Source organism: Phascolarctos cinereus, unplaced genomic scaffold (assembly GCF_003287225.1).
Source record: "Phascolarctos cinereus isolate Bilbo 61053 unplaced genomic scaffold, phaCin_HiC Scaffold_7;HRSCAF=346, whole genome shotgun sequence".
In the NCBI taxonomy this organism is placed as follows: domain Eukaryota; kingdom Metazoa; phylum Chordata; class Mammalia; order Diprotodontia; family Phascolarctidae; genus Phascolarctos; species Phascolarctos cinereus.
In genome coordinates, this window is record NW_027556180.1 from 47,052,663 (window position 1) to 47,074,923 (window position 22,261).

Sequence of the window (22,261 nt, forward strand, 5' to 3'; positions counted from 1 at the left end):
ACCTGTTTCAAAATGTAACTGCAAATTAAGTCTTTTCCTAAGGGAAAGAAAGACATACAGTAAGCAAAAATCCCTATTTTGCACGCTCTCTCTCTCTCTCTCTCTCTCTCTCTCTCTCTCTCTCTCTCTCTCTCTCTCTCTCTCTCCCACCCCCAGTACAGCATTGGTAGCCTCAGGAAAGAAAAAAATGGGGTCCTATTGTGGGGGAAAAAAAAACAGCAGCAGCTCTACCAGGTCTCTGCTGCTCTTAATTCTGAAGGTAGTCTTGGCTGTGGCACTAACCAATCTCCCATTTAAAAATATGAGTTTTTAAATGGTGACAGAATGATTCACAGCATGATTTACAGACAGAGAACTGGGTTTGACACTAGAAGAACTGGGTTCAAGTCTTGACTCAGCCATTTACTGTCTGTGTGACTTTGGGCAAGTCCCTTCAATTCTCTAGACCTTCATTGCTTCATCTTGAAAATAAAAGGTTTGGGGCAAAAGATCTCCAAGGTTCCTCTCAGCTTTGAGATTCAGTCGGTCTTTGTTGACAACTGCTCTGGTAAAAGTGGCAGCGATTAAATATATCTTTGCAATATCTAGTCTACAGTGATAAACAAAGCCTGAAAAAAAAAGTTGTTACCTGTAGTAAATGGAAGACCATAAAATTACGTGAAGTTAGAAATATGCATAAAAATAGAAATTTTAGTGATGTATTGATCAGTTATCTTGTTCTTTTCCTCTATCTTTTGTTTTTTGTCTCTAAAAACTTAGTGATGTATCGATCCATTGATTTTTTCCTTTATCTTTTGTTTTTGTCTCCAAAAAGTTAGTGATGTATTGATCAGTTATGTCGATTTTTTTCCTCTATCCTTTTTTTTGTCTCTAAAAAATGATGTTTACTATATGAGATGACTCTGTGGAAGCAGGAGCAGAGGATACTGGGGGAAATTATGAGAAAAGCTAGGGATATTGAAATAGAAGCAAATGACAGGCCTTCAGGGATCTAACAATCTAATCAGCAGTCAATGCCTTATGCATAGCAGATACAATAAATGCTTATTTTTGAACTGAATTAAATCCAATTGTCTTCTTTCACAAATGAAGAAAATAGGGCTAGAAGGAGGGGGAAATGACTTCTCCAAAATCTCTTAGAAAGTTAATGGCACAGTAGGTTTAGAACACAGATGTTCTGAGTTTCAGCATAGTGGCCAATTAATTAATATGACCCTTGATAAAGTTAGCAAGTCATAAGCTGTGATTGCTTTTTTTGTACAAGGAAGAAATGGACACGACTCCAAGATTAATCTTCCTATTTGTCATCAGTCTGTTACATCTTTAAATGAGGAGTTGAAGCTCAGAAATACTCATCCCCAAGTTGTGGCATGGAGATCGAATGACCAAAATTTTTAAACACATGAGATTTCATTAAGCATTGCATAGGAACAATATCAATTTTCATATCTGCAAAATGGGTAAAAATTTAGACCAAACTCATGGGCTCAGTAGGAAGAACTAATAAAAAACAAATAAAACTATGAATTATTTCACAGGTATGAAATTAAATACATGCTATGTACCAAGTCTGTTTCATTATCAGCCAGAATGTAAGGAAATTGCTATCTTTGTTTCAGATACATTGGATGATGAGAAGGAAAAAAATATTGATAAAGAGTTTGTCGCGATGTTTTCTGTGGTGGATGAAAATATGAGTTGGTATTTAGAGGAGAACATTAAGACCTACTGCTCCAGAGAAGTTGAAAAAGACAAGGAAGATTTCCAAGAAAGCAATCAGATGTACTGTAAGATTACAACATGGCTTTCTGTAGTTTCCTTGGTTCAATGATCTTGCTGGGTTGCTTTCTTCGGTTTAAACCTGCATCATGACTAAACCTGCCCCATGAATAAGATGCACTGAAGTATGAATTAATGTCTAGCTAAACTAGAAAATCCTGGTCTCTAAAACAAATAAACCCAGATATTCCTAACTTTTTCCAATGATCAGAAAGAACAAAACATTTGAATAATGATACTAGAAAGAAAACATTTAAATCATGATAATAGAAATTATGATAAAGGAAAGAAATGAATGAAGGGAGAAAGAAAGAAAAAGGAAAGGAAGGGAGGATGGAAGGAAGAAAAAGGAAGGGATGGAGGGAGGAAGAAAGAAAAGAAAAGGAAGGAAGGAAGGAAGGAAGGAAGGAAGGAAGGAAGGAAGGAAGGAAGGAAGGAAGGAAGGAAGGAAGGAAAAGGAAGGGAGGAAGAAAAAAAGAGGGAGGGAGAAAAGAAGAAAGGAGGAAGGAAAGGAGGGGAGAGGGGAAAGGAAGGAAGAAAAAAGGAAAGAAAGAAAAAGGGAGGAAGAGAGAGAGAAAGGAAAAAAGGAAAAAAGGAAGAAATGCTCTTTAACTCTTGACTAAACTTTCCCCAAATTTCAAGAAAGATTATGGCCTGTGACATTCCTACACTGAGAATCTTCATAAGGAATAAAGCACCATGGGATCAACGCATGTTTTTTTTTTCCTGTCACAGGTTCAGTAATTAACCTAGCGCCACTCAATGCCTGTGAACTTGAAGCTCTGTTCTCTTAACCCACAGCTATAAATGGCTATGCCTTTGGAAGCCTCCCAGGGTTCACCATGTGTGCAGAAGACAAGGTGAAGTGGTACCTTTTTGGCATGGGTAATGAAATTGATGTGCATGCTGCTTTTTTCCACGGGCAAGTATTGACTAATCAGAATCATCGAGTTGATACTATCAATCTATTTCCTGCCACGCTGGTTGACGCCTTAATGGTGGCAAAGAACCCCGGAGAATGGCTGCTGAGCTGTCAGAATTTCAACCATCTGAAAGGTAGGAATTCTTGATCTCTATGTGAAAATATTCTTTGTCAGCTATGTGAAGTTATAATTTAGGTAACAGTACCATCCCAAAGATTTTATTGGTGGTGAGATCTAAGATTGTCTTAGCAGGTTACTTACTTTTATTTTGGTATTATCAATAGTAACAGTATTAAAGTAATAGCTGCAGGTGCCTCTTCTGTGGACTCCTCGCTCCCAGTCTCTCCCTACCTTGCCTTTTCTAATCCCGGTTGACAAGTTAATCTTCCTGAAGCATAGGCCTGACCATGTCACTCTCCCTTTCAAGTGGCTCCCAGTTGCCTCTAGAATAAAACACAAACTCTTCAGCTTGGCACTTACAGACCTTCAAAAATCAATAAATCGACAAGCATTTATAAAAGATTTACTATGTGCCCAGAAGGGAAAGCTAGGTGGTGCGGTGGATAGAGCACCAGCACTGGAGTTAAGGAGACTCACCTTCCTGAGTTCAAATCTTACCCCAGACATGAGCTGGGTGACCCTGAGCAAGTCACTTCACCCTGTTTGCCTCAGTTTCCTCATCTGTAAAATGAGCTGGAGAAGGAAATGGAAAACCACCCCAGTATCTTTGTCAAGAAAACCCCAAATAGGGTCAGATACAACTGAAAAACAACTGAACTGAAAAGTGCTGAGAATACAAAAAATGAAATGATTCTTACTCTCATGGAGCTTACCTCTGGTTCCTGCTTACTTTTCTGACTTATTTAGTATTATTCCCCTTCATGTGCTCTACATCCCAACAAAAGTGACCGCCTTGCTGTTCCTGGAACATCATCAATTCAATTTCTGGAATACCCTCCCTCCTCACCTGTACTTCTTAGAAGTTCTATCTTCGTGGTGCAGTGGATAGAGCACTGGCCCTGAAGTCAGGAGGACCTGAGTTCAAATGTGGCCTCAGACCAAACGCTTGACACTTATAAGCTGTGTGACCCTGGGCAAGTCACTTAACCTCAATCACCTAAAAAAAAAAAAGAAAAGAAAAGAAAAAAGTTCTGTCTTCCTTCATGAATCAGTTCGTTGACATTCTCCTGAAAGCCTATCCTGATCACCTTACTTATTAGCTCTCCTTCCCTCCTCAAATTATCTTATGTTTGTTTATCTGTTTACCCCTCTCTTCTGGTTGAATGCACTCACAACATTCCAAACTCCTTCTGAAGCAGAAAAACAATTTAGCTTAATACCAGCTCTTCCAGAATAATTACAGTAGAAAAAGCAACTAGATTTTGCTTCCTCTCTCATTGTAGCGACAACATAAGTATGCTTCTGCATGACCTATTCACTTTAATCAGTTTCTTGTGTGGTAGCCTACTTAGCAGGAGTATCTTAGGTCTCTGCCTCCCTTCACCCTTCCTACCATATGGCAATGTCATCCTCCCTAACTGAATTGTCCTAGAAGCTAAAATTCCTAGTTGTGTCCCTATGTAGATTCCCACTCCCCATCCTCACCCTGAGGTTTTCTGGCCATACTTCCCTTTCAGTACCATCTCCCCCCTGCCCTCTTCCAGTGAGCATCCTTCTCAACATTAACTGTTTTGTCCATGGGTGATCTTCCCCCCTATTATGGTTAAATTCAGAATTTCAAGCTTCTGCAAATGTTGACTCCTCTCGTTCTCTGATGCCAAGGTGAGGATCATAAAACAAGGCGATACTCTTTTGTCTCCTGAATAACTTTCTTCTTTTCTGGTTTTCAGCTGGTTTGAAGGCCTTTTTCCAGGTGCAGGATTGCAAAAAAACTTCAACTGATAATGTTGATGGGCAAAATATTAGGCATTACTACATTGCAGCTGAAGAAATCATTTGGAATTACGCCCCTTCTGGTAAAGACTTAGACACGCCTGGAAGGTAAATCAGAATAAATGCCAAATATCATGGAAATTATCCCACTTCGCCCCTAATGTTAATATCATCTCTATTAAAAGGTTCATTCATCATAAGTATACCAATAATATGCTTTTAACTGTGATAAAAAAAATTAAAGAATCAGTTCAGAATGAAGCAGTTTATTTTAATTTGTGACACTTACCTTTACTTACACCTAATTCATTTTTCAAAACATAAGAATTTGGATCCTTAGATGTTAAAAGAAATAGAGGTAGAGCCTTCTGTTTTCCTTTGAGTGGAACTCTTCAAGTAAATTTACGAGAAAATATGAACAGAGGCAAAGGAATGCTGATAGATGTTTAACAACCAGCTCTGTCTTCCCAAATATATACCATGACACACTTTTCAGTTTAATCTGCATTATTAACATTTTTCATCACTTCTTTTAGTTTAACTAATCAACAAACAGTAAGTCAAGACTTGATTGTAGCTTTGCTAATTTCTGAGGTATAATTGCTCACATTGAAATTTTAAATTGGCTCTGAGTTGGTCTGAGCTGGCTTTTGCTGGCTCCAGCACACTCCTGGACAGGAACCTTACTAGTCAGGCAGGTATAGATTAGTTGTGATCTGTATCATTGGAGGAAACATCCATGTTGATAACACCATGGGTCTACTGGAGTTCTGAAGTTTAAGAAATTGTATAAGAACTTGATCATATGTTGAGAAGTTCTAGAAATACTTAGTAAACAAATAATGTGACAAAGTAAGAACTAAATCATGAAACTTATTTTTCTGAGAAAAACTATAATGACAATGAACTTCCCATGGCTAATAATTTTGTAACAATTTTTACTGAAATTTTGTATTTGCTCATTCAGCAAACAAATATTTATTAAACGTTTAGTCTTAAATCCCACTTTTTCTCTTCCCAAATTCTATGCTCTTGCCAATCTGGACATCTTAGAACAGTGGCTAAAATAGTAACCTGGAGTCCAGAAGATCTGGATTCAAATCCCACCTCAACTACTTAGTAGCTGTGTGACATTAGACAAATCATCTAACCTCTCTGGGCTCAGTTCCTCATCTATAAAATAAGGGAGTTGTATTAGTTAGTCTCTAAAACTATGCTCCTTTGGCAACTAGATGGTACAGTGGATAGAGCACTAGGCTTGGAATGAGGAAGATTCATCTTCATGAGTTTAAATCTGGCCTCAGACACTTACTAGCTGTGTGACCCTGAGCAAGTCACTTAACCCTGTTTAACTCAGTTTCTCATATGAGCTAGAGAAGGGAATGACAAACCACGTCAGTACCCTTGCCAAGAAAACTGCAAAAGGGGTCATGAAAAGTCAGACATGACTGAAATGACTCAAAAAACCCAAAAACAATCAAAAAAACCCCCCAAAAAACCATGATCCCAGTTTATCATTTCCTGAAGATGTTTTTGGTTCTTGAACTTCTTTGTGCCCAGGATGTGTTAGCTGAGAACAAAAGATTCCTAAACTAAAATAACTTAGGAAGTTTATTAAGTCATCCAGCAGAAGACAGAGCCAAAAAGGGCATAGCTCACTCCCCTCAGTGTCTATGAATTATACATTATATGGGATTCAAACAAAGGAACAAGGAAACAGTAGCTGACTGGCCAGCATGGAGGCAGTTTCCAGATAGGACATGTGAGATGCTTGAGATGTATAATGGGAGAAAAGTCTTTACATTGCTTGCATTAATCTTCAGATCTGACTAGATTTCTGGTCAGCATAACCTAGGTGCTGAGATAAGCATTAAATGAATCTGGTCTCTAAGGAACAAGGTTGGTTTGGGGGGGGGATTGGTTTCTTTTTTTGAGAAAACTGGTTTCTCAGTCATGCAGGGCTGGGTTCAAACAAAACCACGGGGTTTTCCCACACCTCCCACTTCACCTAGAATGCCCTCTGCCTTTGTTAAAATCTTACCTTTCCTTTAGGTCCCAGCTCACAGGTAATCCCTTCCTGATCCCTCCCCACCTTACGATCATCTGGAAATAATCCTTCCTCTGAGCTCCCCTGTTGTAAATCTCTTAAAGCATCGCCACTTTGCACCTTGTAATCTCCATTGGTAAGCTCTTTGGGGATGGATGATATGTCTTAGTAATATTTACATTCCCCATATCACCCAACACAGACATAAAAAAGGAGGCATGCAATGAGTGTTAATTGTACCACACGACTGAATTTTTAAATTTGCTCTGGATCCTAAAGGGTAGAGAGGGTTGCAGAAGTTTATCTCGTCTAGTCTTTTACTTGCTTTAAGAATGTACCTGAAGCAGAAAATATATGATGTTCATTGTATTTTTACAGGTGGAGCAAAAGCAGTGACTGGCTTGAGCTCTCCCCCAAACCCCTCCAAATACCTGTAAAAAAAATTATGCTTTTAGAGATCACAAGTTTAGAACTGAAAGGATCCTTAGAGATTCCCTAGCTCAACCCTCCTTGTTTTACTGCTGAGGAAAGTGAGGCCAATGAAATTATGTCACAAAGGTAGAGAAGCTGGGTCCCCTGACACCAATTTTAGGGTTTATTCCACTACACCAAGAGTTCTTAGCCCTTTTTCTGTGGCGGTCTGGTGAAGCCTATGCACCTCTACTAGGAATAATGTTTTTAAATGCGTAAAACAAAATATCTAGAAGTAGGAAGAAAATCAATTATGTTGAAATACATTTACAAAAATATTTGTAAAAACCAAGATTGCAGATACCAGGTTAAACCCTTCAGGAAAAAGCCTTTACTGCTCAGATCCCTTAGTAATATCACTACAGTAAAGACTAATTTTTTTAAAAGGCCCTGCTCTTACAGGCAGCTAGATGGCTCAGTGGATAAAGTGCTGGGCTTGAAGTCAGGAAAAACTGGGTTCAAATCTGGGTTCAGATAGTTATTAGTTATGTGACCCTAGGCAAGTCATTTAACTTCTGTTTGCCTCAGTTTCCTCAACTGCAAAATAGAGATAATACTATCATCTACCTCACAGGGTTGTTGTGATTGACCAAATGAGATTCTGTTTATAAAGCACTTAGCACACAATGCCTGGCACATAGTAGGTTCAATATAAATGCTTGGGTTTTTTTTTAAAATTATTGTGTTTGAATGCTTGGTTCTTTTTTATTTGATGCTGAGTTATAAATCATAGACATTAATTATCTCTTTTCACAGTATATGAACTGCCTCTACCAGTAAGGTACATTATTCTAGCTTAACAAATGAAACTTAGAGAGTTTAGACTCAGAGAGTCTAAGACTTAGAGAGTCTGAGACTCAGAGAAATTAGATAGTCACAGAACTGGTGAATGTACATGGAATTTAAAACCAGGTCAAGGACCCAGGTCCAGCACCCAGCCCTTGGGCCAGCTTGCCTTTCAATCTGTAAGCATTAGTTAGAAATCCCTTTGATACGATCTCATAGACTTTGTGTTTGAAGTAGCAAAGAGCTAAAATTTTACTAAAATGATCATTGGCCAACAAGGTGGTTTTTACCTCCAAACAGTCATCTTTCCCATTTGAATTCTTGGTTCTTCTTGAGACTCAGCTTTGGTATTGAAGTGGTTGTTCACTGTTGATTTATTTGCATAGCTCCTCGGAGGTATTTTTCAAACAAGGAGCTGACAGAATTGGAGGAATTTATAAAAAGCTGGTTTTCCGTGAGTACAGAGATGCTGACTTCACCCGCCTCAAAGACAGACTCCCTGAAGAGGAACATCTGGGCATCCTAGGTAGGACTGGTGGAGAACAGTGGAAAGAGCTCTGGGTTGGGAATGAGAGTTCTGAATTCCAGTTCTGACACTCACTACCCATGTGGCTTGGATCCAGTCACTGTCAACCTCTTTGGGCTTGAGTTTTCTAATCTGTAAAATGAAAGGATGGGACCAGAGGTGTCAAACACACAGGCACAGCCACATCTAGGCTGTAACACTCCTGAGGACTTCCTGAATCAGATTAAAATATAATTGGAAAATATTTAACAAAATAAATAAATAAAAATGTAATAGAATATAGACGGTATTAGTATGTGGTTTTCTAGATCAATATGTGGCCCACAGGGATCCTGTTTCTACTGAAGTTTGACACCACTGGTGGTATTATTTGGTATTGGTTTGGGGCTTTTTTTGGGGGGGGGTCTGCTTTCTTTCACAACATGACTAATGTAGAAATATGTTTTGTGTGATTGCACATGTATAACCTATATCAACTTGCTGACACCTCAGTGAGGAGAAAGGGGAGGGAGAGAGAGAATTTGGAACTGAAATTTTTTTTAAATGTTAAAAATTATTTTTATGTCTAATTGGGGAAAAAATAAAATATTATTCATAAAAGAGTTTACCACTGAACCCCATAATCTAATCTCTAAGGTACCTTCCAATTCTTTATCAATGATCCTAAGTTGTTGATTGTTATTTTCTTTTTTTGTTTTTTATTATGAATTTAACAATCAATAAACATGAACATTTCAATCTACAAAGAAAATATATAAATATAGCTATAGATATATGTATAGGTATAGATACAGGTGAGGCAGTGAGGTGGCAAGCACTGGGCCTAGAGTCAAGAAGACCTGAGTTCACATCTGGCCTCAGATCCTTACTTAGTTGTGTGACTCTGGGCAAGTCACTTAGCCCTATTTGCCTCAGTTTCCTCATCTGTGAAATGAGCTGGAGAAGGAAATGGAGAACCACTCCACTTTCTTTGCCAAGAAAACCCCAAATGGAATCACAAAGAGATGAACGTGGATCAATAACGCCACCACCAGCACAGATATAAGTATGGGTATAGGTATGGGTATAGATAGATATAGATGTAGCCATAGATTATAAATATGTTGATATAGAAAGTGAGTAAGCAAGTGAATATTTGTCAGCTACTTACTATGTACCAGTCACTATTCTAAGCACTGGGAATACATACATAAGCAGAAAATACAGGCCATAATCCTCAAGAACCTTGTGTTCTAATGAGAGAAGACAGCCTACTAAAACACTTCTGAGGAGTGGAGCTGGAAACAAAGTGAACATGGCCTCAGCAGCGCATGAAGTGGTGGTTTGGGCCAGGATTCGACAATAAAAAGAGAGGGCCACAGGCTGGAGGCATCTCCAGGGTGAGAAGGCTGCTGGGAAGGAGGAGGGGAAGTCTAGAGAGTAAGGGGTATAGAATAGAAAAAAGGAGTGGATATGAAACTGAATTTATAGACAGTTTTTTTCTTCTAAAAATGATACTGAGGGGCAGCTAGGTGTTGCAGTGGATACAGCTCTGGCCTTCATGTCAGGAGGATCTGAGATCAAATCCTGCCTCAGACCGGATAGCTGTGCGACCCTGAGCAAGTCACTTAACCCCAATTGCCTCACCAAAAAGCGAAAATAAATAAATAAAATAAAATAAAATTTATATTAAATTCAACACTTTAGTAACAAAACTACCCTGCTTATCTGTGTCCCCTTTTGAATTTCCTTCTGCTTTCTTGTGTATGACTTGTATGTTTTACTGATGTTATTTTCCTCTTTTTCTTTTTTTATACCATCACCAAGTCGAAGAAAAATATGGAATGTTCCATAAAAGTGCCTGGCATTCTTGCCCAGGAATCATGTCAGTCTTCTGTGGGTTGATTTAATTTCAGTCTACGTGCTGCAAAAATGAGCCTTCGTTGCTCTTTTCAATGGCGGGTTTTTTTCTGTGTGCACTCTTAAGAAATTAAAACATTGCTCCTAGACATAAATTATTTATTGGTTCCATGCTTAGCAAGTCACCTGGGTGCAAGGAAAGGAAAGAACTCCAAATCAACAAAAGTAAAGGCTCATTTCAGGAATAGCACATACATTCACTGAACATTTGGTCATGATTACCAATACAGTGACACCCCCAGAGTCATATAGGATGGGCTGAATGCCTGCATGGATGCGTCATCCTCTGTATTAGAGGTAATACTGTGCTTAGCACAGTGTCTGGCATATAGTTGGTGCTTAATCAATGCTTATTGGCTGAGTGATACACATCAATGAGATCACAAAGATATTGAAGTATTGGTGATTCTCTATCCTTCCTATCCCAACAAAGTTTTGTCTAATTCAATAATTTAATTCAATATTTATTGTATAAGATGTTGTCAGACTAAATTGATGATATTAATAATAGTGGTACCACCACCCCCAAGTGTTACCTTTCACATACAAAGACAGTGCTTTTGGTCACATGTCTTTGATAATGAAGGATTAAAGGGCTCTCTCTTCTTTCTCTCTTGAAACCAGAGGGTTGCATTTATAACAGTGTAGCCATGGGGTAGGAGAGCAGCTTGTACTCTTGAAAGAATTTTCTGGGTGTGTATGTTTGAAAATCAGCTGACCTGTTCAAGTATTGAATTTATGTCTTTTGTTTTAATAGAATCCAAAAAAGTTGGGTCAAAGTCAACATCCACCCAAATCATCTGCCACCCTCATGTGAGATGAGTGGACTTGTCTACAGCACAGACAGTCGTATTGCTCTCAAAAAGAACTAAGAAAAATAATCAATTAACAAGCATTTCTCAATGTTAATTAATTAATAATTAATAATGCTTATTAATGTTATGCCTACTATGTGCCAGGAACTGTACAAGGCACTAAGGTCACAAAGACAAAAATGAACCCAGCCCTTTCCTCCAGGAAGTGATATTCTATCAAGAGAGAGTATATGTATGTATGTATGTATATATGTATGTGTGTGTGTATGTATATATATATATATATATATATGTATATATATATATGTATATGTATGTATGTATATATATATATATATATATGTATATGTATGTATGTATACACAAACATAAATACCAGGTGAATGGGGAGAAAGGGGGAATGATCACAACTTCTTCATATTATTAAAACGGCAAAGGAGAAAAAGTCACTCTTTGTTTAACTCTAGGTCCCGTCATTAAGACAGAAGTTGGAGATACCATCAAAGTTACTTTCTTTAATAAGAGTCCCTTTCCCCTCAGCATTCAACCAACTGGTGTGAGATTCAACAAGCATAATGAAGGATCCCGTTACAATTCACTCCATAGAGGTGAGCATAGCCCTCATTAGTCGGTATTTATGGAGTGTCCACTGTGTACTAAGAACTAGATTTGACTCATTTTCTGGCTTAGTCAAATTACCAGGTCAGACTTTTGTTAAGAAAAAACTACCAATAAGAGAATAGAGTCCTTTCCCCAATATTCTATATTGGTTTAACATTTTTTGATAGTGATCTCCTAAGGGGGGGGCGGGGCATGGACTCATGGTGAAGAATGACATGGCAAAAATCCCTTAATCACCTACAATCCCCAGATGATCTCTAAGGTTCTCGTCCATTCTAATCCAAAAGACAGAGCCCAGACAGAGCCTACATTCCACCTGCGATACTGAATAACATTTCAACCCTCTTAATGTTAATTTTATCTTAGGCATTGCTTCTACTCCTCCTCCTTCCTCACACGTGGCACCCAAAACAAAGTTTACCTATGAATGGACTGTCCCAGATGGAGTGGGACCCACATACAGTGATCCCAACTGTTTAACCAAGATGTACTACTCTGGGGTAAATCCCATTAAAGATATGTTTACTGGGCTTGTCGGTCCTCTCATCATATGTAGAAAAGGAAGTTTGAATTCTAATGGTAGACAGGTAAGTTATAAGGTAGTAACGGGGTATGACGGAAAGAATGGCTCATTTGGAATCAGGGCACCTGGGTTCAAATCTGGGATCTATTATTATTTGCCTCCTTTGTGATTCTGGGCAAGTCATTTAACTTCTGTGGATCTCAGTTTTGTCATCTATAAAATGAGGGAGTTGTTTGCAAAGGTTCCTCCCAGCATTGTTAATGTTTCTATGAGCTTACTAATGTCTCGGTTTTTCTTTTTGTTTTTCAAGTAACTAGTGTTTTTATTAATCTATCCCTTCCCCTTTTAGCATTTTTTAAAAAATCCCTCAATACATATATATAAAGTTCCACATTAGCCATGTTCAAACAAAAACGTATACTTCTTTCTGCACTTTACGATCATCACTTCTCCCAGGTGGTAAGCAATGTGTTCACTCTTCATTCTTTTGGACTAGTGTTTTATTATTGCACTGATAAGGGTTCTAAAGTCTTTCTCCTTGTGTATGTGGTTTTATTAACTTAACAAAACTGACTAATAATAGAATTTGTTTTTATGACTTTTTATGGTTGACAAGAATGGCTTCCACCAAACTTCCAAGTAAATTATTTTTGCTGGCTCCTTTCATGTTTAGGAGCATTAATTGAGAAGCAGCTTTTCATATAAAGTCTTTCAAAGTTACAAATTGTTCTATAAATTGCTCTATGTTCAATTTCCTCTGTATTAGTTTATAAAGGTTTTCCTAGTCTCTTCTGAAATTATCCATTTTGTCATTTCTTATGCGGTAATAATTTTCCATTACATTAACATACCATAATTTGCTTAGCCCTTCCTCAATAGAACAACCACTTAATTTCCAATTTTTTGGCTACCATGGAAAGAACTACTTTTGAATATATAGGGTTTTTTTGGTTTAATTTCTTTGGGATTGTTTCTGTTATCATCAAACCATCTATCAGAATCATCATTGTCCAAAAGAGACAATTCTAGGTTTTTAGGCCTTCCTTTTAAAATAACCCAATAAGAAGTTTGTTGCACAATTGTTGACACAAGTATTATGGCGCTCTTCTAAAATTCTACTGCTCTGTGTCTTTGTGAATTCTTGAGGATTGTTCCAGCACAGTGCAGACTTTGGTAGGTTACAACAAGCTGGAAATGTTTCAAGTAAGATCTTGGTGGGAGATTATGTATTTATCATCCAGGAATCAACAAGGAAGTTCATCACCAGATAGTTGACCACAGGTGATAATATTTGAATTACAGAAACCCACAAAGACTGTCTATCAAGAGGTGAAGGAGTTGCCATCTATGTTCATGGGGATTATATGCCAACAGTGAAATCTTAGATCTTTGAAGTTTTGAAGGACCATTTAGCTCTTCTCACCTTATCTCTCTGGGCCTCAGTTTCCTCTTCTGTAAAATGAAGGGAGCTAGACTAGATGATCTGTGAGATCTCTTTCAGCTCTAGACCTTTGATTCTATAATTCACTTAATTTCAATACACTTATTCCAAGATAGATTGGCAATAAGGTCTTCCATGAAATCTGAGTTATTTATATCATGCAATTAGATTAGACTAAATTAGATTAGATTATGACCCAATATAACCTATTATTATCACCTATTATATTATGGAAACAAAAATACTATCCAAATATGAAAATAATATTCATTTTGGGCTTGACAACCTAAGTCTGCAGAATCAGTCATTTTGTTTTCAAACAATTTCATTCCATTTGGAAAAATTAACCCTGGAAATCTTGAGTAACTTTCCCTTCCTCATTGGTAGCCAAATAGCCACATTTTGTTAGCAGGAAGGAAAAAGATGAAACATCCACCATCCAAGCTAGAATAGAAATCAATACAGGTCCTAAAGGTACGAGTGCTGTGTTCCATAATTCCCTTGAATCCAGACTTCATCATTATTTTTATGTCTTAAGTTGAGGACTATATTTTCCTTCTCTACTCTCACCTTTTATTGTACATTTACCATAGTCTCTTCCCATGCCCCATGCATGTGATCATAGTGCCTGACTCACCCCCACACTACTTTGCATCTGCTTTCAAAATATTTGCTTTGCAATTCTTAATATTTGAATTTGCAACTGCCTCCTTTGTCAGAATATAAACTCCTTGAGGGCAGGAACACCTTGTTTTTGTGGTTGTCATCTCAACACCTGGGACAGTGCTGGATAAATAATAGGCACTTAATGAATGCTTATTGATTGACGGATTAATTAATATCTGCACATTCATCTATTAGCTTCCTTTCACCGAGAGAAATCAGAGACAGTCTTGTTGGCTTGTCAGACTTTATTCAGTAAATAGGATGACCTCATTTCAGTAGGAAAAAAAAATTTTAATTGCTTACATCTATATAGCACTTTATGGTTTTACAAAGCCCTTTGATAAGTGCATAGTGAAATGGGTCAAAGGACCTGGGGTCAAAGACCTTGAGCAAGTCATATAATCTCTTTTTTACCTTTACTTTGCTTGTCTGCAAAATGAAGGCGTTGGACTAGATGGCTTCTAAGTCCTCTTCCAAGTTTAGGTCTAGGATCCTATGATTTTACACGTTAAGTGTTTACGAAATGTTTGCAGTTGTACCCCTCCAGGATTCAGAGGCTCCTGGATTTAGACTATGATTTAGAGCAAGAAGATCTCAGAGATCATTAAGTCCAATCCCCTCATTTTTACCAATTGTAAAACTGACATCTAGGAAGATTAAGGGATTTCTCCAAAGCCCTAGGTTGTAGATGAGGAAACTGAGGCATAAAGAAATTAAGTGACTTACCATGGGTCACATAAGTAGTGAGCAACAAAGGAGGAATTTGGGTTTTTTTTATAGTATTTCATTTTTTCCAATTACATGTAAAGACAATTTTTAACATTCTTTTTTATAAAATTTTGAGTATCAAATTTTCTCCCTTCTCCTCTTCCCTCCCCATTCCCTAAGATGGTAAGCAATTTGATATTGGGTGTGTATGTGCAATCACGTAAAATCTATTTCCTGAGATATGCAGGAAATGGGGTATAGAAATCTGTCCTGCCCTACAGAAAAATTGAAAGGGAAGGGGATGAGAAGGGGGGGGAGATGGGAGGGCAGATTAGGAGAAGGGGTATTCAGAATGCATGCCATCTTGGGGTGGGAGAAGGGCCGAGATGGGGAGAAAATTTGGAACTCAAAATCTTGTGGAAGTGAATGTTGAAAATTAAAAATAAATTTAAGAAAATCTATTTCTGTATTAGTCATGCTGTGAAAGAAGAAATAGTTTGCAAATATATATATATATATATAGTTTACAAAAGACAAAAAACTACCCCAAAAAAGTGAAAATAGTATACTTCAATCTGCATTCAGAGTCCATTAGTTCTTTCTCTGAATGTGGATAGTATTTTCCATCTTGAATCCTTTGGAACTGTCTTGGACCATTGGATTAATGGTCAATCATGGTGGATCATTGCACAATGTCGCTGTTATCATGAATAATGTTCTCAGAATTTGAAGGGAAGTCTTTTGACTCCAGTCAGCACTCTTTCCCATCTCCCATTCTCCATCCCACTCCTCAAAGAAAGCCTGCAAAAGAGTAGAAGAGGAAATACATGGATTCAAATAACTATAATGTAAATTAGAAACAACTACAAAAGCATTGTGAGAAATTCAGGGAGGGAGAAAGCGCTTCCAGCTTGGTCTAATAGGGACAGCTAATTCTCAGTCTCCAACCCTTAAATCTACTCTAAATGAGAAACTCTAACACAGGGTTTCTTAATCTTTTGGGGGGTCATTGACCCCTTTGACAAGCCTATAGATACCTTCTCAAAATAGTATTTGTTGACTATATTCATAATTGAAAGAATACAAAATTAAGTTAAAGTTTAGGGAAATTAAAGATGTAATTTTTTTTCTCATCCAAGTTCATGGACCCCTGAAATCTATCCCTGGTTAAGGACTTCTGCTTTAGTGGCTAAAGGACTCCTCCATCACTCTTGAGCTCTAGGACACCCTGAAAAAGGACATGCTCATCCCGCTACTTGTCTCAACACAAATGTAATTATCTGAGGACATCTGCTCTGGATTCATCTGTTATTTCTTCTTGATCTTTTGTTTCACAGACAGGTGTAGATAAGGAGTTCTATTTGTTCCCCTTAGTATTCGATGAGAATGAAAGCCTGTACTTGGATGAAAATATCAAAATGTTTACAAAAGAACCTGACCGGGTGGATAAAGAAGATGCTGATTTTCAAGAATCCAATAAGATGCACTGTGAGTGCCAAATTAACAGGTGGTCCATTGAATACCAACACGGAATACACAGTTTTTATTGGACAAGATTGTCCACAGCTTTTCCCATTAGTTTAATTTGAAACAAAATTGTATTGATTTAAAATAGCCTGAGGGTAACACTCTTTGGTACTCAATTTAGTATTTAATAATAATAATAGCTGGCATTTAAATCCACGCAGAAAATGGACCATAAAAAATGCTATTGATTATGCATGAAAAGTAACAGAAATGTGAAGTACGCACAAAAGGCTAATTAAAAATTGCAACGTGTAGAAAGGGACAGACCACATTCACAATGAAATTAATTTCAGTAGGGACTGTCCTTTGTTGGGTATTATGAGAAAAATCATCACACCAAATAGGAGGAGGGGAAGGTAGTGTATACATTTTAATAATGCTCTTAAATGGTAGATTTAAAGTGCTATGTTCTGGTATCGGGTCTTTATAGCTTGGCTATTATGAATTATTATAAACACTATCTCCAAAATGCTCAGCTTGACCTTACAATTGGAAGGGTATGATCATTTATTAGAATGCTCAATTTGTTACTGAAGGATCTAGGTTAAAATCCTGACTCTGCTACTAGTTACTTTTAGGACTTGTGGGGGTTGCTAGGTGGCTCAGTGGACAGAGCACTGGCCCTGAAGTCAGGAGGACCTGAGTTCAAATCTGGCCTCAGAGAATTACTAACTGTATGACCCTGGGCAAGTCACTTATCCCCAACTGGCTCAAAAAAAAAAAAGACATACAATTCACCTAACTTTTCTGGGCCTTAGTTTCTTCATACGTCAGTTGAAGTGCTTGGACTAGATTATCTGTAAGCTCATTTCCAACTCTAAATTCTATAGAGACGTAAGAAAGCATTTCTCCTGGGCAGTCCGAGTAATGAATTTCTAATGCTTCAGAAAAGTGACTTGGAAACATGGATTCCCTGTACCCAGAAGAGACAGCCATTAGGAGATGTAGGAAGAGGTGAGGGATGGGGTAGCCAGAGAACACTATGGCAGAATGTTACTGACATCTTCCTCAGCTCTATGTATACACGAGTACCTCAGTCTGCTCTGCATCTACATCTAGCTCCTGGGGCTGTCTGGGAAACACACAGATGGGACCACCATCTGTCATCCTTTTCCCAGAAACACTCCTCCCATTGCAGAAATGAGGAAGAGGGTATTCTAGCATAAATATGAGCTGAGACAGGGATATTAAAATACCACCCATGGGCAGGAACCCTCCAGTGAGCAGTTTGGGACAGACTTTTCATTATTACAATATTTTTGCAGCTATGAATGGATTCATGTACTGGAATCAGCCTGGCCTTCACATGTGCCTAGGAGATACGGTCTCATGGCATTTATTCAGTGCTGGAAATGAGGCTGATATACATGGGATATACTTCACAGGAAACACATTCCTCTCTAAAGGAGAACGGAAGGACACAGCAAACCTTTTCCCTCAGACGTCTCTTACACTCCTTATGACACCTGACTCTGCAGGTGAGTAGTCCGACCCATGACTTTATTCTCTTCTTTATAATTTTTATTCTAATGAATTCCCCTAAGCTTGGTCTGCCAACGTATGCCCAGAAACCTTGAGTGGTGAGCACCTTCTTTTTTCCAGGAGCCTCTCAGTGATTCTAGAGAAAGTGGAACTGCCTCAGTATAACTCCCTTGCTTTGGGTCTCCCATGCTTCAGTCTATCCTATACTCTAACCAGTCCCTGGACACTGAAAGTAGGTTCATCTGGTGGATGGATCGGTTATGACTGCGTATGATACCCATTGCAAAAGTGGGAACACTGGTCCTTTTATTTCATATGGTGTTTGTGACACATTTTTAAAATAACAACATCATCCTTCCATCCCCTTTCAGACTCTTCCAGGTTATTAGAGGGTGGCCGGCCACAAGACAGCTATTACTTCTAGGATCAAGTATAAACTTTCTGATATTGAAAGCTCTGCACAACTTATCCCCTTCCTACCTTTCACAGCTTCTTACATATTATTCCCCTCCACTCACTCTATGGTTCAGACACATTGGCTTACCTGGTGTTCCTGGGCACAGCACTCTGTCTCCCACCTCCTTGTCTTTGCATCGACTGGTTCATATCCCTGGAATGTTTTTCCTTCTTACTTCCACTTCTTGGAATCTCTGGTTTCCTTTAGATTCAAATCAGCATCTACTATATAAAATCTTTCCTACTTCTCTCCACCTATTCATGCCCTCTCTCTCTAACTATCTTGTATTCATGTTGTATATAGTTTTATTTTTATTTTGGGCTATGCAGTGGGGTTAAGTGACTTGCCCAGGGTCACACAGCTAGTAAGTGTTATGTATCTGAGGCCAGATTTGAACTCAGGTCCTTCTGACTCCAGGGCCGGTGCTCTATGCACTGTGCCACCCAGCTGCCCCTGTATATATTTTAAATATTCTTTTATATGTTAGAATGTAAGCTCCTTGAGGGCTCACTTCTGGCTATGTGTTTCTTAGCTTAGGACAAATCCTGACACATAATAGATATTTATTTCATAAATACTTGTCTATTAGTTGATTGATTGAGACTCCTATCAGAACTCCAAAGTGACAACTTTCCAAAATATAAGGCACCCCTTTTAGCACAAGATCCAGGGCACTCACTCTTTGCTTACCCTGTGTTGAGGTCACACTGAGCTCATTGCTCTACCATCTTAATGTCTATCAGCTGATTTTCTCATCCTAGAAACGGTCATTGTCATTATAACAGAATCGCAAACCTGGGATCTGAAAGAAATGAGATCTTGCCTTAACTCCAGCCTTCCCCATCCCATCCAGTGTCCTTTACCTTCCCTTGAAAGGAACATCACCCCCCCCAAACTATAAATGGGCAAAAGAGAATTTAAATGAAAATTAAAAGCATGACCTATTGACTAGGTGTGATTCTAAGCCATCCATTCTTTATCATACGCTGCTTGCTACAAGCGTGAGTTCCACCATGTGAAATTATTGTTATTGTTGTTGTTGTTGTTATTTGCCTCCCCAGGACTTTTTGATGTTGAGTGCCTAACAACAGACCATTACACAGGAGGCATGAAACAGAAATATCAAGTAACGCAGTGTGAGAAGTCTACAGCTGACACAACACTCTATCTACATCAGAAAGTCTACTACATTGCTGCTGAGGAGGTGGAATGGGATTATTCCCCAAGCAGGCACTGGGAAGAAGGATTGCATAATTTACAAGAACAGCACAAGTAATTTGGCAACTTCAGACTAATTTGATCTTCTGCGGAGTAGAATTCTTATTCTTTTAGCTGCTTGGACAGAATATTTTAAGGAAGTGCAGCATTGTTTTGGTTTAAATTTCCATGAACTTGCTTGCTCTTGTACTTTGAGGTCTATGTCTTTTCCCACTTTCTATCAGGCAAGTTTCCATTTTATCTACTCTGAAATCTTGTGTCTCAACTAGGCTCCCATTTGTTTTGGCCCAAAAATCTTGCCTTCAGCCAAATCTCTTATCAAAAGCAAAGTGGGTTTCCCCTACATTTGTTTCCTCCACATTCCACCTTCCAGACCTCTCATTTAATTCTAGTTTTAGTCAATAACATATTAGTACCCACCCTCTCGAGAGGTCAAAATTACTCTTTCCCCATACCAATATCACTGCATTCTTTTTCCTTAAGAAAACCAAATGACCTCACATTGTTTATTGTTTTAATGAACAAAATACTTTTCCTTGAAAGCACTCTGAAAACTCAAGTTTTTTTCAATAGCCAAACATTTTATACTTGCACAAAGGACTATACTAGACGCAGAATCACAAAAATCACTGAAAGTGAGTTGTAAAGGACCTCAATGTTCCCTAGTGCAACCAGACCCTAAAGGAATGTCCACTTTAACATAATTAACAAGTGGGTATCCAACCTCTGCCTGAAAACCTCCAAGATGGGGGAGAGAGGGAAAGTTTCCCCCATCTCTTGAGGCAGCCATCCTGCTTTTGCAGAACTCTAATGGTTAAGAAGTTTTTTCCTCATATCAAGTCTAAATTTGCCTTTTTTCAGCTTCTACCCACTGTCCCTAGTTCTACCCTCTGAAGTCAGACAGACCACATCTGACCTTTCACATGACAACCTGTCAAATACTTGAAGAAAGTTGTCATATCTGGCTCCAAATCTTCTAGGCTAAATATCCCCACTTCCTTCAACCAATTGTGTTATGACATGGACTCAAATCTATTTCATCCTAGTTGTCCTCCTCTGGACATTGTCCAGCCTACGAATGTTCTTCTTACACTCAATCTTCCAGATGAGATCTGACCTTGACAGCTAGGGCAAGACCATCACTTCCTAATTCCTGGAATCTAGCAATACATCTCTGTTCATAGTAAGAATCTTAAGACCTAAGAATCTCTCTTAATGCAGCCCATTATAGTTGTTACTGTTGTCATTGTTGTTATCTGACTACATCACCTTGCTGATTCACATCGAACTCTAAGTCCATTAAAACACCAAGGTCCTTTTTAGACAAACTGCCATCTAATCATGACACTCTGCCCTCATCTTGTACTTATGGATTTGATTTCTTTTTTGGTATCCATTTATAAGACTTTACATTTATTCCTACTGGAATTCATCTTATTAGATTCAGCCTTGTACTCTAGCCTATGAAGTCCTTTTTGGATCCTGAGCTTGTCATCCAGTATGTTAATTAAGCTTTTGTCTCATTTGACTCATCCCATCCTTATAGGTAGAATCACAGGTTTTATTCCATTCATTATTTGAAAAGTCTTTAGAATGCTAAGGAACATTCATAACAAAGGCATAGAAAAAGTCATGAAGTAGAAATAACTAAGTCTTTTTAAGTTTCAAAAATTTTTTTGCAGCAATTGACACACCTGATCCTAATAGTATCTTAATGATTCCTCCTTGTACAGGCTATAGGGAGGTATTCAAGAACACTAAAGACAAGGGTCCCCCTTTAGAAACTTCCAATCTAACAGAAATAACTATATAAACATAGACAACTAATTATATGTAAATGCTAATAAATACTTAAGGTGTACAGTAGTCAGCAAACTTTCACAGATTGGGGAAGCTATTGAAATGTTGTATTCTAATATCAAAAGGTTGTCTTTTGTGTAATTTATTGATTAATGACACCACTACTTTCCATAAAGCACATTCACAAAAATCATAACATTTCATCCTCGAAACAAGCCTTTGTTACTATAATTTAGTAGAATGAGGATGAAAAGCTATTTTAGGCAAGAGAGACAGCATGTACAAGCATCCCTCTCCAACGGAAGGAATTTCTCCCTTGTATGGTCTCATTCATACTCTCCTTATTAGGTTATCAAATTCTACTTCATATTTTACATGTCTGTGTACGTGTTTTTATTCTCCTTGATCCTAATTCCTCGGTGGTGGAACTCTCGTATTACTTATTATCTTTAAAAGAATGAATGAACAGATGAGCAAATGTTTGGGTAAACATAAGCCAAATAATAGACAAAGGCTAAGGCAAAAATCTTTTATTGGGAAGGAGATTTAGAGTTGAAGACTTTTGAAGATCAGAGGACATGTTTAGAAGACACTTGAGTAACATTCTTGGAGCTACATGCATAAAATATAAAAAGAGCTGCAAGTTTCTTTCATATGTGAAATATTTCAGTGATTGGTT

At 38.0% G+C, this 22,261-nt stretch overlaps 1 protein-coding gene across 3 annotated transcripts in view; it reads left to right on the top strand.

The window, feature by feature from the left end:
• LOC110204790 (ceruloplasmin-like) overlaps window positions 1–22,261 on the top strand; it is a 66,793-nt gene that overhangs the window by 11,897 nt on the left and 32,635 nt on the right. For all 3 annotated transcript variants that reach the window (XM_020980917.2, XM_020980918.2, XM_020980919.2), the window contains exons 4-12: window positions 1,620–1,787; window positions 2,581–2,835; window positions 4,553–4,703; window positions 8,286–8,425; window positions 11,607–11,747; window positions 12,127–12,347; window positions 16,436–16,586; window positions 17,891–18,103; window positions 19,626–19,836. In XM_020980917.2, the coding sequence (XP_020836576.1) occupies window positions 1,620–1,787; window positions 2,581–2,835; window positions 4,553–4,703; window positions 8,286–8,425; window positions 11,607–11,747; window positions 12,127–12,347; window positions 16,436–16,586; window positions 17,891–18,103; window positions 19,626–19,836 (1,651 nt within the window). The remainder of the gene's footprint in view (window positions 1–1,619; window positions 1,788–2,580; window positions 2,836–4,552; window positions 4,704–8,285; window positions 8,426–11,606; window positions 11,748–12,126; window positions 12,348–16,435; window positions 16,587–17,890; window positions 18,104–19,625; window positions 19,837–22,261) is intronic.